This window comes from Lissotriton vulgaris, chromosome 9 (assembly GCF_964263255.1).
Source record: "Lissotriton vulgaris chromosome 9, aLisVul1.2, whole genome shotgun sequence".
Classification (NCBI taxonomy): domain Eukaryota; kingdom Metazoa; phylum Chordata; class Amphibia; order Caudata; family Salamandridae; genus Lissotriton; species Lissotriton vulgaris.
In genome coordinates, this window is record NC_141697.1 from 79169751 (window position 1) to 79183859 (window position 14109).

General features: G+C 39.1%; 1 protein-coding gene across 3 annotated transcripts in view; it reads left to right on the plus strand.

Annotated features, from left to right (window-relative positions):
• Positions 1–14109, plus strand: part of PAPLN (papilin, proteoglycan like sulfated glycoprotein) — a 593424-nt gene that overhangs the window by 485824 nt on the left and 93491 nt on the right. For all 3 annotated transcript variants that reach the window (XM_086937090.1, XM_086937088.1, XM_086937089.1), the window contains exons 8-10: positions 5315–5395; positions 8640–8812; positions 13421–13544. In XM_086937090.1, coding sequence (XP_086793216.1) covers positions 5315–5395; positions 8640–8812; positions 13421–13544 — 378 coding nt within the window. The remainder of the gene's footprint in view (positions 1–5314; positions 5396–8639; positions 8813–13420; positions 13545–14109) is intronic.

The following is a 14109-nucleotide window of genomic DNA, read 5'->3' on the forward strand; positions in this document are numbered from 1 at the left end:
TTCTTTTAATCAATGACCTTTTTGCCTTTTGTCTTCCCTTCTCACTCTTTTAACAGCAAAGGCCAATGTTCCTCCTCAGAATGAACTTCTTGTTTCCTTTCAGCTAAAGCTGCCTGAACTGCTCCTTTCACAGTTTGTTTATCCAACACTCTGTACACTTCAACTCTTTCTGGATTTCTTCATGCAGCACTAGATTCTCCTTTATGTGACATAAATATTCCTAAATCCATACCTGTGATAAACCAACCGATTGTAATGCCAAGCCAGGGCCAAAATTGTCACCGGGACGCATTTCGTGATAAAATCTAAAGCAAAATGATGGACTTGTATTTCACGTCATTCTTTTTGAAATTTCACAAACTGCACAAACTTCGCACACCCTTAATGAGAACTTTACAGATAAACTACACTTAAAAGTTCCTTAACTGTGAACTGAACCTCCAAAACTAACATGAGCCTCACCTCACTCATGGCAGACACCCTACTGCCTCTTGGAAACCAAGATGCCTACACTCTGTCCTATTAACTGCCAAATAACTATTGCATTCAATAGAAACACTTTACTCATCAGACTGTGGTACATAATTCAAAAGGGGGATAATGTAAGAGGGTTGGTGTTATATGGTCCGGAAAGGGCATTCTAGTGTTTTTCAGCTGTTTGGTTGTAATGTTGTTTAAAGTGCTGCAGGAGTGATATTAAAAGAGATTGAGACATAACGCTAGCCTTCGGTCTAGTCATAAAATCTCACTTCACGCAGACATGGTGTGAGCGAAAATGTCATTTCTTGACTTTGAAAGGTAGCAACCATCTCAACTTCAGGAATATTTGAAGTTTTTCCCCTCTGCAAATCTTCACATTAGCAAAATATTCCTTAAAAAAAAGGTTAGGCTGTGGTATGAAATTGTTTATTAGAACATTGCAATGTTGAGAGCTCCACTGAAGACAATGGAGTGATCTGGGTTTATAATGGTTGGCATAAGCCTGGAGCTCCAACATTCCCATGTTTGGCTGCATGTTTATCCCTTTTTTATTTAGAACATTCTACTTGTACTAAGTGGATTAATCTAATAGCCTTATAGCCCTTCTGCTTCGGGCTATATGGGTTGTTAAAGGCCCTCTCCCTCGTTTTATGCTGGAGCCGCACTTACCCGTATACCCCTCTGCAGCGAGCGTTAAGGCTATACTGAATAGTTCTCCGGCAAAAGGTAGAGTTTGCAGATTTGCTCTCCCACAAAGCCTATTTGTCCTGATTTACAACCGGCTGTTCTTTTTCAATTTGCCAGCTTAGTGAATATTGCAAAGTTTAAGAAGTTAATGAGGGAAACATCCTTAACAACAAAGTTTAAATTACGACTTACCTGAACAACGAAGTCCGAACAACGACAAATCTTAACAACGACTTTTCTAAACCACGACTTTACTTACCAACGAAGCTTAATAGATGCTTCTGCTTTCTGTGATCAAGATACATGGAAAAAATGACCACTAGATGGCAGGCTTGCATTCTGCATGAACTATATACTGTGCTCTCCAAACTGTTGAAGCTTGACAGAAACATTGCGAGGCATTCAGGGGCATATTATCAAGGGGGTTTATCTCCGCTTTTTTGGGTTTAAAAGCCAAGAAAGCAGAGATAAAATTATCTCCCTATTACTAGCTGTCGTTAACACCAGTTAGCGACAGCTAGTATGATAGCGACCATCTTGGGCCCGCTTTGCATGTCAGTGGAATTTATCACTAATGGCATGCAAAGTGGGCGTGCCAAGATGTTAGCGACTGGAAACAATGGTAGGTGGATAACATGGCTAAGAGCATTAGCTCGGTAATGCATGAATATCTCTGACTTTTCAGCGATATTCATGCATTTCGGCCGATTTTTATCGCTTAGGAGATAAACCTTGATAATACCAAGGTTCCTAAGCGATAAAAATCGCTGCAGCTCGGCGGTAAAAATATTGCCGCTAACCCAACATAGCGATAATTATCGCTAGTTGTTGGTAATATGCCCCCTAGTCTTTGCAAGGAAACTAATATTTCTGGACAACGAGGAGTCTCTGAGAGAAACATTAACCTCTTTGTTCAAACTCTAAGTGCTTGTTTGTGCCGGCCTGGCGGTACCATCGTTCTGTAACTTGTGGTGACGCAGCAAGTAATATCGCCCTTGAGAACTTATAGTTATGTTATATGATGGCTTGATGACTATGCAAAACTTGCCTGGAGTCTGGGCTCGGCTGAAGGGTATTAATAAAGGGGCTGTGGACCACTCATGGCCATACCCACAGCGAGCATATCTGTGTGCGGTGTGTCTTTGTAAAGTGTGGTCCGCAGCCCGTGTTGCATAACTATAAGTTGTAGTCCTATTTCAATTAAAGGACTTTTTGATAATGTTGATTTGTGTCTTTTTCGTGTACATTCAATATAGAATTCAGTTGCTTCTAGGAGCTTCTTGCTTCGGCATTTAATAAGGCATACGTTTGAGACTGCACAGGCAGTATCCCGGATTGGGGTACTAGTTGGAAAGCATTTTTTTTTAACACGCATTCCTTTACAAAGAAAATGTGTGGGAGAGGAATGCATGGGAAAAATCGTGGTTTAGACGGGGTCATGGTTACGACCTCTTTGTTAGGGAAGTCGTGGTTGGCGAACTCGTTGTTACAATATACAACCGGTAAAGAAGGTCAACTTAGACCACTCCTTATGGCGACACCTATTTCCAGTAGATCCTGATGGAGGTCTCAAATATGCATAGAGCTGTGGGAGGGAGCTACTGTAAAATAGACATCCACAAGATGATGATTGTAAGTAGTGGTTTATTAAGAATAAAGATCCCATCCACAGGTGAACATCCAGCCAGCATCCAAGTGTGGTTGTAACTGCCTGCTGAACAAAGCATAACATTCCAGGGGATGTGCAAGTGATTCTAGTGCCTCATGACATCAGCGCAGCTATGTCATGAAGCACAGGCACAGAGAACCAGGATGCCACACATCTCCCTTCTAACAATAAGAACAAAATTACAAAAAAGAAGAAGTCAATATTAAAGCATAAATCACACAGTTACGTAGTCCTTTAAATACTCAGGAGAATGAGAAACCCTTGCAGACTTTCGAGGAAGTGAGGAAGGTTCATCACTAGTTTGAGAATTACGACTACAAGAAGCCTCCACAATATCATTTCTAACCACCACCACCCTGTTCAAATTCCAAACTCGATGGTCTGCAGTTTTAATGGCATTCTTAAAAACTTTGATGACACGGATAGGCTTTTTAAAGGTAGCAGAAAGGGCCTTATTGTTTTTGCAGGGATTCTTAATAAGTACCCAATCGCCCGTGCCTCATGACATCAGCGCAGCTATGTCATGAAGCACAGGCACAGAGAACCAGGATGCCACAGCTACCAAGCTGGGCATGAGATTTTTTCTGGTAGTAGCAAGCTGCATGTGTCCAAACTTGGGGTCCCTCGTATATAGTGGCTTGTATTAGGGGTGTTTGGCGTACATATAGATTTCAGCTTAAGGCGTGCTATCAGATATCTTAATGTCAGTGGAGTCCATTGGGAGTGGGGTAGGGCCTGTACATCTCTGTGTTCCTTTTCCATTTCAGCAGGGTTTATATTGTCTGCTGAAACCGATGAGAAGTGTACTACAATAAAATACACTGCTAATTTCAATCAATCAATCAATAAGGGATTTATAGAGCGCACTACTCACCGGTGAGGGTCTCAAGGCACTTTATTCAGGACTGTAAGGCCTTTACTTTCCCAGTCTCTCACTATAGTGAGAGGTTCACTCTTTCCAAATCAGATTCAAGATCATAGCTTTACATTTCTTGAAAAAAGCTAGTTTCAGACTGAAGGGAATATTGCAAAATACATATAGAAAATTGACTTATCATTTTAACAAAGGCAATACTAGAAGAATTAGTGACTGAAAATGTTATCCATTGGATTTAGTTGCTTTGAGACCTATTAGGGCCTGTACAGTAGATGTAAGGGTATCCAATCAGGAACAAAATAAAATCAGTTTCTGGATGCCTAGCAAAATAAGTCTACTCTATCAAGCACACCGGCCAACGTGAGCCAGAGAGCCTTTGAGGCACAGCAAGACACCGGCGGCATAAAAGGAGAAGATGGGGTTGATCCCAAGTACTGAAATGCCATAACCTGTTTTTTATTCATTCTTCTCTGAAGAGGCTTCTGTCTAGAGATATTTTCTGTTTAGGTTTCTTTTAAAGGATGTAACACCTGCTGATGCACCCTGTGATATACGTGTGCCTTCAAAGCGTTGTACGGATTAGAGCATATGGAAATCACAACCTAGTGTTTTCCAAGCACAAAAAGTGGCAAAACTGTGCTTACCAAAGATATTGTGAATCACAATCAACATAGCAGTCTTCAGTATCAACCTAGTGACATTTTATCTGAGTATAGGTGCTATTTATTACACCTGACAAATAACGATATCCTATGTTATTTTATATAGCCAGTGCGATGAATAGTGCTATTCCGAAAATATTTAATGCATCCGGTAATTACCAGGTGCATTAAATATGATCCAACCCATAACTTCAACCAATGCGTAAAGCGGGAAAGCAAAATATCGAATGACTCGGAATAAGGGCGATAGTGTTTGTTAACCCGGGGCATCTTGATTGAGATTCGATATGGGACACTTGAGCACTCTGCACTAGTTCAGGTGGTAGTTTGTAGTTGTTATACATTTGTGGTGGCATGTAAGGTGCAGAAAAATAGGCAGGTTGATTGAGTCACCCATCCCACAGCCCATGACATAGGAGGCCAGGCCTTTCTTAAAGCACATATTAATGCCTGTTGCTTTAAGCTACATAAGTTATAAAAACTAAGCACCTATGCCTCAATTCAATGAAAAGAGGCCAAAGTTGCATGTGGCCCTTCATATATGGACTTCTGCCTAAATGTCGGCAGTGTGATGTAGCACAAAATCACAGCCCTGTTGATGACATTCATAATCAAGCCCTTTTGTGCTATACTGAACCATAAAAAGTATAACCCCATTGCCTAGCTCCACCTATGAAACAATAAAATTGAGTGTATTTGTGTACTGGTAAACTCCAAACCTTTCTACATCCAGCACCTTATACCATTTAGGATTTGACAAATTATCACAGGACTTTTATTTTCCATGTATCATTCCTTAACTGCTTCTCTTTGGTTTATGTCTCTATTTGATAATGGTTTGGTTTTATTGTTCTCGCAATCTCTTGATGCTCAAGTGAATGAGGGCAACATGTTTCAGTTGGATCTCTCTTTGATTGTCTTTTTAACAATCTGCTGCAGGGTACAATCAGATCATCATCATCCCAGTTGGTGCCACAAACATCCAGATTAAAGAAGTCAGCCCAACAAGGAATTTCCTAGGTAATATAGACCTTTCTAAATTATGTCGCATCTGTTGTAATCTTACTCTGTGCCTACTAGAGAACAACACAAAGACTACCTAGCTTTACTAGTCCAGATCAAAGTATTAACAGGCAACTGTGACACAAATGCCTAAGGCTTAAAGTTTTCTGTTGCTTCTGTTTATCAGTATGTAATTAAGAAAATCATTGGGTTAGCAGTGTGTATTTATATCTTGACTTTTCAATTCTTTGTTAACAACCACCTTATTCCCTTCACCTTCTTTGAGTTCATGGGGCACATGCATCAATCTAGGATTTTGCATTTCCTAAATAGCGAAAACTAAGGAATCGCTATTTAGGAATTGCAAAATCCTATGCATCAAGAAATCCTAACATTTTTTAGGATTACTTAAATTTCGGAATTTGCGATTCCTTAATTGCGAATCGCAATTAGGGAATGGCATTACATTGATTCCTATGGGCCTAGAGGCCCATAGGAATCAATGCCGTTTTGCATTTCTTTTTTTAGGAAATCGCAATTTGTTGATGCATTGCAAGGGTGCAGAGGGGGGTCCAAAGGACCCCCCCCCTGCACCCCTGAAATGTATTTTAAAGTGCATGTTTCACACACACATGTCCTAAGGACATGTGTGTCTGTAACATGACACTTTCAAAAATGCATTTTTGTGCTTTTTTAAAGAATTTTGCAAATTAACACGAGGGTCAACCTCGTATTAATTTGCGCTTCCTATTTCAAAATTCGCATTTTTTTTTAAAATGATGCATTGCATTTAAGGAATCGCACAAATGTGATTCCTTAATTGCATTTGCATTTTTAGGAAATGCAAAAAAATGCGATTTTTGAAACATTGTTTCATGCATCCCAAAAATGTATTTAGGAAGTGCAAACGGCCGAATTTACCGATTCGCACCGTTTGCACTTCCTAAATAGGTTGATGCATGTGCCCCCTAATTCCTTCTATTCTTCAACCCTGTCTTTCTCTTTCATAATGGGACCTATTTTTAAACATAAATTGGGTCATAAGTGAAAGTTTATGATTGAATTTACTACCTTTATATGCCTGCCAGGAATTCATAGAGGAATTATTGACAATCGCACCTTTATGTACCTGTGCAGATATCTCTGTTATGAGTGCTGAGTTCGCCACACTCGTAATTCCCACTCGGGTGGTAGAGTGGTTCAAGGTGTTTTTATCCCTGAAAGTTTGTGAATGCCCAAGAACTTGTACATTTGCTGGGAATTCATACACTCCTCTCCTTCACCTTTCAAACATGGAAAGGATCAAATATGTAGTCTAGTCAAGGGCTGGCATAAACCTCTTTCCAAGACGGTAAGGGGAATGGAGCACCTCTCAGATAATGTGGACTGGTGGTGAAGGGGTTTCTCAATGGAGTAAAAAATGTTCTCCATGGTGAAAAACAATGATGTGAGTTTGCACAGCGGATCCTATTTACCCTGTGCGGATTTCTCTACTATGGAGAACTCTGCACAGTGGTAATAGGATCCCACTGAGAATGTCCCATGACCTTATCAGAACTATGCCTGGAACCAGCACCTGGAACAGCTTTCCTGGCATATTCTTGAAGATATTTGCGAATCGCAGAAAAAAGGGAAGGTATGAACAGGAAGAGATATCCGCCCATACTTTTCCTACTTTCTTTCTAAGTCTGGCTTCCATGTTCACGTGCGTAACAGTGCAGCTGGGCCATAATCATTTTGGAAAGATTTAAGTAGGTTATTCGTTCAGGTGTGTGGACAGGGGCAACATACACCCTGAAATTAGGAAGTGATATCTTCTATGGAATTTTGTGGTTGTCCCAGAATATGCTGTGCGTGTGAATCTGGTACACTGCCACTTGCTTGATTCGTATCCAATGTCTTGCATCTCTGAAATGCATTCTAGGTTGGATTTTTATGAAATATAAGACAGCTGCAACTGAAGACTTTAAAATAAACTATATAACATTCTTTACAAACCTTCATAGAGTGATGGCACGTGTCCCGATGGTTAATCAGCAATCAGCCACAGCAGTGCTAGCGCAGTTGTGACTGTCAAGTGTGGCCATCTTTCATTCTGTACCAACTCATCAATTACAAAGGATAAGAGGGTTTGAGTGGACTGATTATAAGTATAGAATATATGGTGTCTAAATAGTATGGTTCTTATTGCACCAACACAGTTCTATATCTACCCAATATTTACCCCTGCATCGAGAAACATTAAATTACTGTATTAATTATTAAATGGGCCAACAAGATTGTGCAGCTGAAAAAAGGATTCCTCATGATTTGATGAATTTTCTGGGATATTCAGTTGGTCACAAACTAAATTGTCCAGAGCTTCATTGCACTTATAAAGTGACAATGCAAAAATGGACACTATATGCTCCAGGGGGAACTAGGGCTGTCAATGTGCAGTAGACTGGATATTTGCGGAAACATTTGAGGTAACATTACACCTCATAAAAGCTTTGCTCGACAGGTATGCTGCTTATCTTCACATTATCACTCACATAAAGTGCCATCAAGAATTAGTTGTTTCAGTAATGGATCTGCTAATGTGTTCCATCCTTTGGGAAACTTGTTGCTAGAAAAGATTTCACCATTTATTTATAAAACTTTCTTGGTATATCAAAATAGAACAGTCTCTTTTTTGTATATATTGAATGATGGGCACATTAAAACTGCCCGTTAAGGACTCAAGGCGTTGAGAGTCAAAAAGGTTCGGTCCAAAAGTCATGCTGTGAGCAAAGTTCAAGTTCCTAGGACGGTGTAAAAATTGCTAAAATTCCCAGAGATTCTGCCTAATTCTGCTAATTTAGTGATGGAGTGGCGAGTTAGTGAGTACTCTTTTATTAGGCTAAATTATAACTGACCATTTCAAGGCGTTGTAATTCCCAGAGAAGCCTTTTCTCAACAAAAGGATCTATCATATAGAATTAATACTGCCTGGTAAAAGTATGTCTTCACCTGTGTAATAACAGTATGATATTCTGACGAATGATTGAGTATTTACATTTTATCTCAAATTGTTTTTTAAATTTTAATATCTTTATGTTTTGTAAATAACCGTTGCAACGTGTTTTCAAATGCAATAAATATTTATTCTTATATCTTGGTGATCCTGCTTTAATATTTCCCATGATAAGAGATAGTTTTGCTCTCTTCTCATCAAGGATAAAAAGTTACATATACATCTCATACTTTACCGCTGTTCATGAGCTGTATTGCCATTTTGCAGCCATCAAAAATGCCAGAGGAGAGTATTACCTGAATGGACACTGGACGATAGAGTTTGGCCGCGCTCTAAACATTGCAAGTACAGTCTTTAATTACTATAGAGGCTCAGAGGGAGACCTGGCACCCGAGCTCCTGTACGCAAGAGGCCCGACGACGGAACCCTTAGTCATTGAGGTGAGAGACTTTTCGCTCATTACATCTTATGTTTGTGTCCTTCTTCTTTGTGGGTATCAGTCAGAAGTGAATTATTATTTGGTTTGAATCACAATCTACATCCTAGGTGGATAGAGAAAGAGAAGGAATTAGTCTTAGATAATTGATCAGGTCTGGGTTATATCCTCTCAGTGGAAGCAGAAAAAGTCAATGTCAGCAAATTTTGCCAAAATCGCTTGAAAGGAAAAGTCAGAGTCTGCTATCCCTTCCAATAGTTTGAGGGTTTTCTAATTTTTCCAGAATAAAACCATATAATGATCATAGAGCTGTAATAATTCAGGATGGCCGGACAGTCGTCTGAATCTGTATTTAATACCCTCACTTAGCAGTTGCCAGCAACTCAATCTTGTTTCAGGCAGTGTTTATGGATATTGTTAAACATTGATAAATATTTTGTAATCATATCTACATGTCATTGGACACGATTGCAAGGCAATCATGAAAGGGGTAATATGGTCACAGCGTTACCTTTCCTACCCCAAATTTAGCTTCCATTGTATGATATCTCTAAATATCTGCATCAAATAGCGCAGCCCACATGGGATGGGCAAAATAGTCTGCTGTGAAAGTCTTATTACATGTCCCCAAGAATTTGATATTCACTAAAACTTTCAACTTCACCAGCAAATCTACCTTTGCAGAGCACTATTTGGAAACTTCTCATTCCACACTCTCTAGATGTTACTTTATCCCTCCCTTGTGCCTAAGGACACTGTCTGATAATGTTACTCTACATGGAAACAGTTTCATTGGAATTTGGGTTTCATTTATGTGTTTGGGAGGCATTTGTATCTGCTCAGTGAAGGTATTTTATTCATTTTCCATACAATTCCCTGTTGTCACTTGATCTTTTAACACTCCTCAGTACTGAGCAGGAAGTGCAAACGCACTGGATATTAAATCCATGTTATTAATGAATTATTCATTAACTTTCAGCATGATTTCGGATGTCTCCAAAATTGCAAAATTACTTCTCTGTATTCCTCTTAGAATCCTGTATCCACCATTTTCATTCCTTTTGCAATATTTATATTTATTCTCAAAGAGTTCCTGGACTGAACCTTTCCTTGCTCTGGGTGCTCTGTTTTAAAGCTCCTGTTTGAAGCAAGTAAGTCAAAGGAAATCCCCAATTTGGAATTAAACCCCTAGAGCGCTGAACCTCTCCATCGTGATGTCACCAGGTGGTGACTGAGACAAACATTGAATCAAAAATATCACATGGGGTGTATATCGTGTCAAACACATGGGGCTCCTTGGTCAGCCGGTCAGAAATTGCTTTCTCTCCCAATATGAGCATGGATACAAAATGGTGATTGCAAATTCAGCTCCTGGTCTGGGATGGCCTTCTTAACCCACTCTAACAGTGATCGTCAATGACGCTGTTCAGAAAAGGTATGCCTTTTTTTAAATCCCCCTCACTGTATGGTGTTAGTGCCTGGGAACATCAGATACATCATGTGCACTTGGGAGCTGCTACCTTTTTCACAGCTTTGGGTTCTAAAAAAGTGATTGTGGACTAGAAAGTCTAAAGAGGAGGAGGAGACAGCAAAAATAGATGACTGGATGTCAGAGTTAGCAAAACTGGCAACTTGGACCCCCTGTACCTCTCTTAGGAGTCATTGCTTTCCACTGCTTTAACCTATCGCCTCTTGTAAATTTAATATTGTTCTGGATGCATCAGGGCGAGTGCCCTGACAGCACGTGCACTCAGTATCTCACTATTTTACTATTCCTGAATCTGCTGAAGGGCATCCAGATTAACCAGGGCATCCTTCGGCATTCTCATGCAGCCTAGCTCAAGATCCCCCGTGTCAGGGTTTCTACTTAAAAATCCATATTTGTAATCAGCCTGCTGTATCTATAAACTGCTGGGAAAGAATACCTTTTACTCAAACTTTCTCAAAAAAATGTTGACCTCAATTTATTCACAAAATGTAGCACTGCTTTTAGTATGTTGAGCCTAGTGCCACCTTTGTTTTGTCACTCAATGCTTTTCGCACCAGATTGGTTGGACATCTGTAGTAAATTGACCATTATTACAGTTAGTTACAATTATGATAGAAATATGGTATTCAGTGACTTCATGCAGTGATCAACACAGTTCAAGTAATTTCCAGTTCTCTCCAGTACCTTACCGTACCTGTACCTTACATAATGCATATTAATAGTCATAATCTCGTATAATTCTATTAGTCTATAATCTCACATCCCTGCAGGACTCCTCAGAGGATCCTAATGCCTCTGTTTGATAAATTTGATTCATTGCCATCTATCTGTATTTATCTGGTATTCTTATAATTTTCTTCAATAGTTTATTGGATTCTCTTTTTAAACTCCAGTCACATAAATTCTGCACTCATGATTCCCCCTTATGCTGATTCTTAGTTAATTTAAATAGTCCTATGCGCCTTTTCCTATTATATAAATTATGCTTTTAATTTTCATCTCCTTTGTGTGCTCTTAAAGAGGCTGTCTTAGGAGCCCTGGCCAGTTAGTCAACACTTGCCACAAGCTCTCTTCTCATCTCATGCATGCTTACACAGACTTTACTACTTTTTCAATTACAAAAAAATGAACGCCCTAATCTTACAATTTACTCTGTTGTCGGAGTACTAAGGTTTTTTGTTAGCTGCATGTCTGATGTAAAATATGGACTTGTTTCTGCAATCTGCCCTATTTTCTTCTAATGTATGGAGACGTTTTTGCATCACTTCGAATGCTAAATAGAGACTGTACGTCTTTCTTCATTTTTTATGTTTAACATCCACTGTGATCTTGAATTTTGAGACATATTACTACAAAATGCAAAAACCAATCTGGAAATACTTCACCAGATTCAGAAATAATGAAACATTGGAAAGAGTTACATATTCCATGCAGAACAGGAAGACATTTTGTAAAGTAATATGGAGACAATTTTTAGAATTCGTTATTCGTCTACAGTAGGGTCTGAGTTAATGGTACAATTTCTGCTTTTAAAATTATATTTTACATCCTAGGATATCATTCTTGTATTATATGTGACTTGGTTGGTGTGCAAGTGTTTTATTCATGACGTTGCTCATGGAATTGAATTAATACTGTTTAACAATGATGCAATACCTAATGAATTGCAATTACTCACTGATTGTCAAGTACCTCCAGTGATAGCCCAACACTTTCTTATTTCAGTAATTTTTTATTGAAAAATTATATTTACACTTTCAGTCACACACAGAATACTAAAATCCAAGGTCATCCACTAGTTCATTCATGCTTATTCGACCAAACCATTCCAGGGCACTCTTTACACATTTAGCACCATTACCATCAGGAAAAGCATGGCCCTCATTGGGGTGATAGCTGTTCTGCCTCAGGCTATACTGGTTGTTAAAGGCCCACTCCCTCATTACAGGACCTTTAACAATTGGTATAGCCCTCTGCAGTGGGCTATAAGGATATATTTTAGTAGCTTCCTACATAATCTGTTACTCCAGCAAGCATGGTGTCATGCTTCTCGCATGCATTTGCACCAGCACCTCTGCTCATGGTGAGGATGCAGCCTTTCTTCACAGGCTCCCAAAACTAGTTTTAGGGGCCGATTCACAAACCTGTGCCTACATGCTGAAGATTTACTTTCTGTAGATTTCTCCTCCTCCTCTTTGAGTAGATTTCTGGGACAAAACCCCAGAGGAGTCATGGAATTCTATGCATGTTGTAGGTTTCTATGAAGACTTCATCTGCCTATTCATTCCTGCAGATTGTTCACAAGGCAACAATCAGGTGCCCCATAAAGAAGTAAGTGTAGAAGACACGTGACATGTCCATCAAACTTTTATTTCAGTTTTTTTGTATGTACATGAATAACATAATTTTTCTGTTGGAGAAATATCTTTGCCAACATCACCATAGGAAGGTGCTGTACTACAATATTGAGTTTTAAATATTGCCCTGCCATAATATCGTACTAGGAATTCAGAATATCAACTACCACAATATCGTGAAGGAAAGTATATTGTCAAGGTTCGAAAAGCTGGAGTTCAGATCGAGAATAGTATATATACATTATTGCATTTACAGTACTCAATACCTTGAATACAAGATTATGGCAGGTCAATATTTTAACTTCGACAATGAAAACTAGCCTTGGGTGAAGAAGACATATTTCTGTTTTTTATCCTTATAATCAGAGGCGAATACAATAATATTTCTTAGGACAGCCAGATCATTTTTTGAGGTTATGACTGGAAATGGGTGCGTAAAAACAAAATTCCTAGCATTTGACACAAGATCTCACCTACTGAGGCCTAAAAACCTACCAGCACCACTTGTAGGGGATTTAAAGATTTTTAGGGAGTACATCATATAAGCTGTTATTGTGATCTATTCTTGAGCTTGCAGCTGCCATCACTATAACTACCACAGGTTGATTTTAATTTTGGTCTCAGTTAAACTTCTGAGCAAAACTTAAGTTTAACATGGGCATTGCAGGATAGGAGATAATTCAAAGACAGCTGATGATGAAAACAAGAAAACTTGAAAACAGAGGAAGAGGAGATAATTGTAAACCTCATTTTTTTTTCTTTTCAGCTCATTAGTCAAGAGCGGAACCAGGGGGTGGAATATGAGTATTACCTACCCCACCAAGGCGAAAGATTGGGTTACCAATGGAGCTATAGTTCATGGACTGAGTGCAGCGCCGAGTGCGGAGGAGGTAGGTGTCTGTCAATTTCATAGTCACATGCAGAGTTTATTTTGTAAAAGAAACCCATTCGATGTATATTGCTTTTATTAAACAAATGCATTCCAAAGATGGCCTCAAGGCGCTTGATCTAAGATGTAGCAACACAAGGTGGCAGGAGGCGGGAGGACATTCAAGACAAAGAACCAGGTTTGAGGGCAGTGATACTCATTCATTCTTCCCAGAAGAAGATGCTAGAATTATGCTTGCATAGTTTGTGTCATTTCACAAATTCTGTTTTTTGCTTTTTATGCGAAATGTCACCACTTTGTGTAATTATGCGTCATTTGCTGAAAAACTTTAAATATAGCATGAAATGACAGATTTGAAGTTTGCATTTTTATGTCATAATTTTGCATAACAGCGGGAAAGCAAATTATACAAATTGTACACTCCCATAATAAGTATGCTCACTGGGAGCCAGCAAAGGGAGCGGAGTACTGTGTCAATGTGATCACGTTAGTACTTTTCAGCGGATAGACAAGTTGTAGCATATTAGACTTTCTTAATTCAACCTATATGAGGGAAAGCCCAGGTC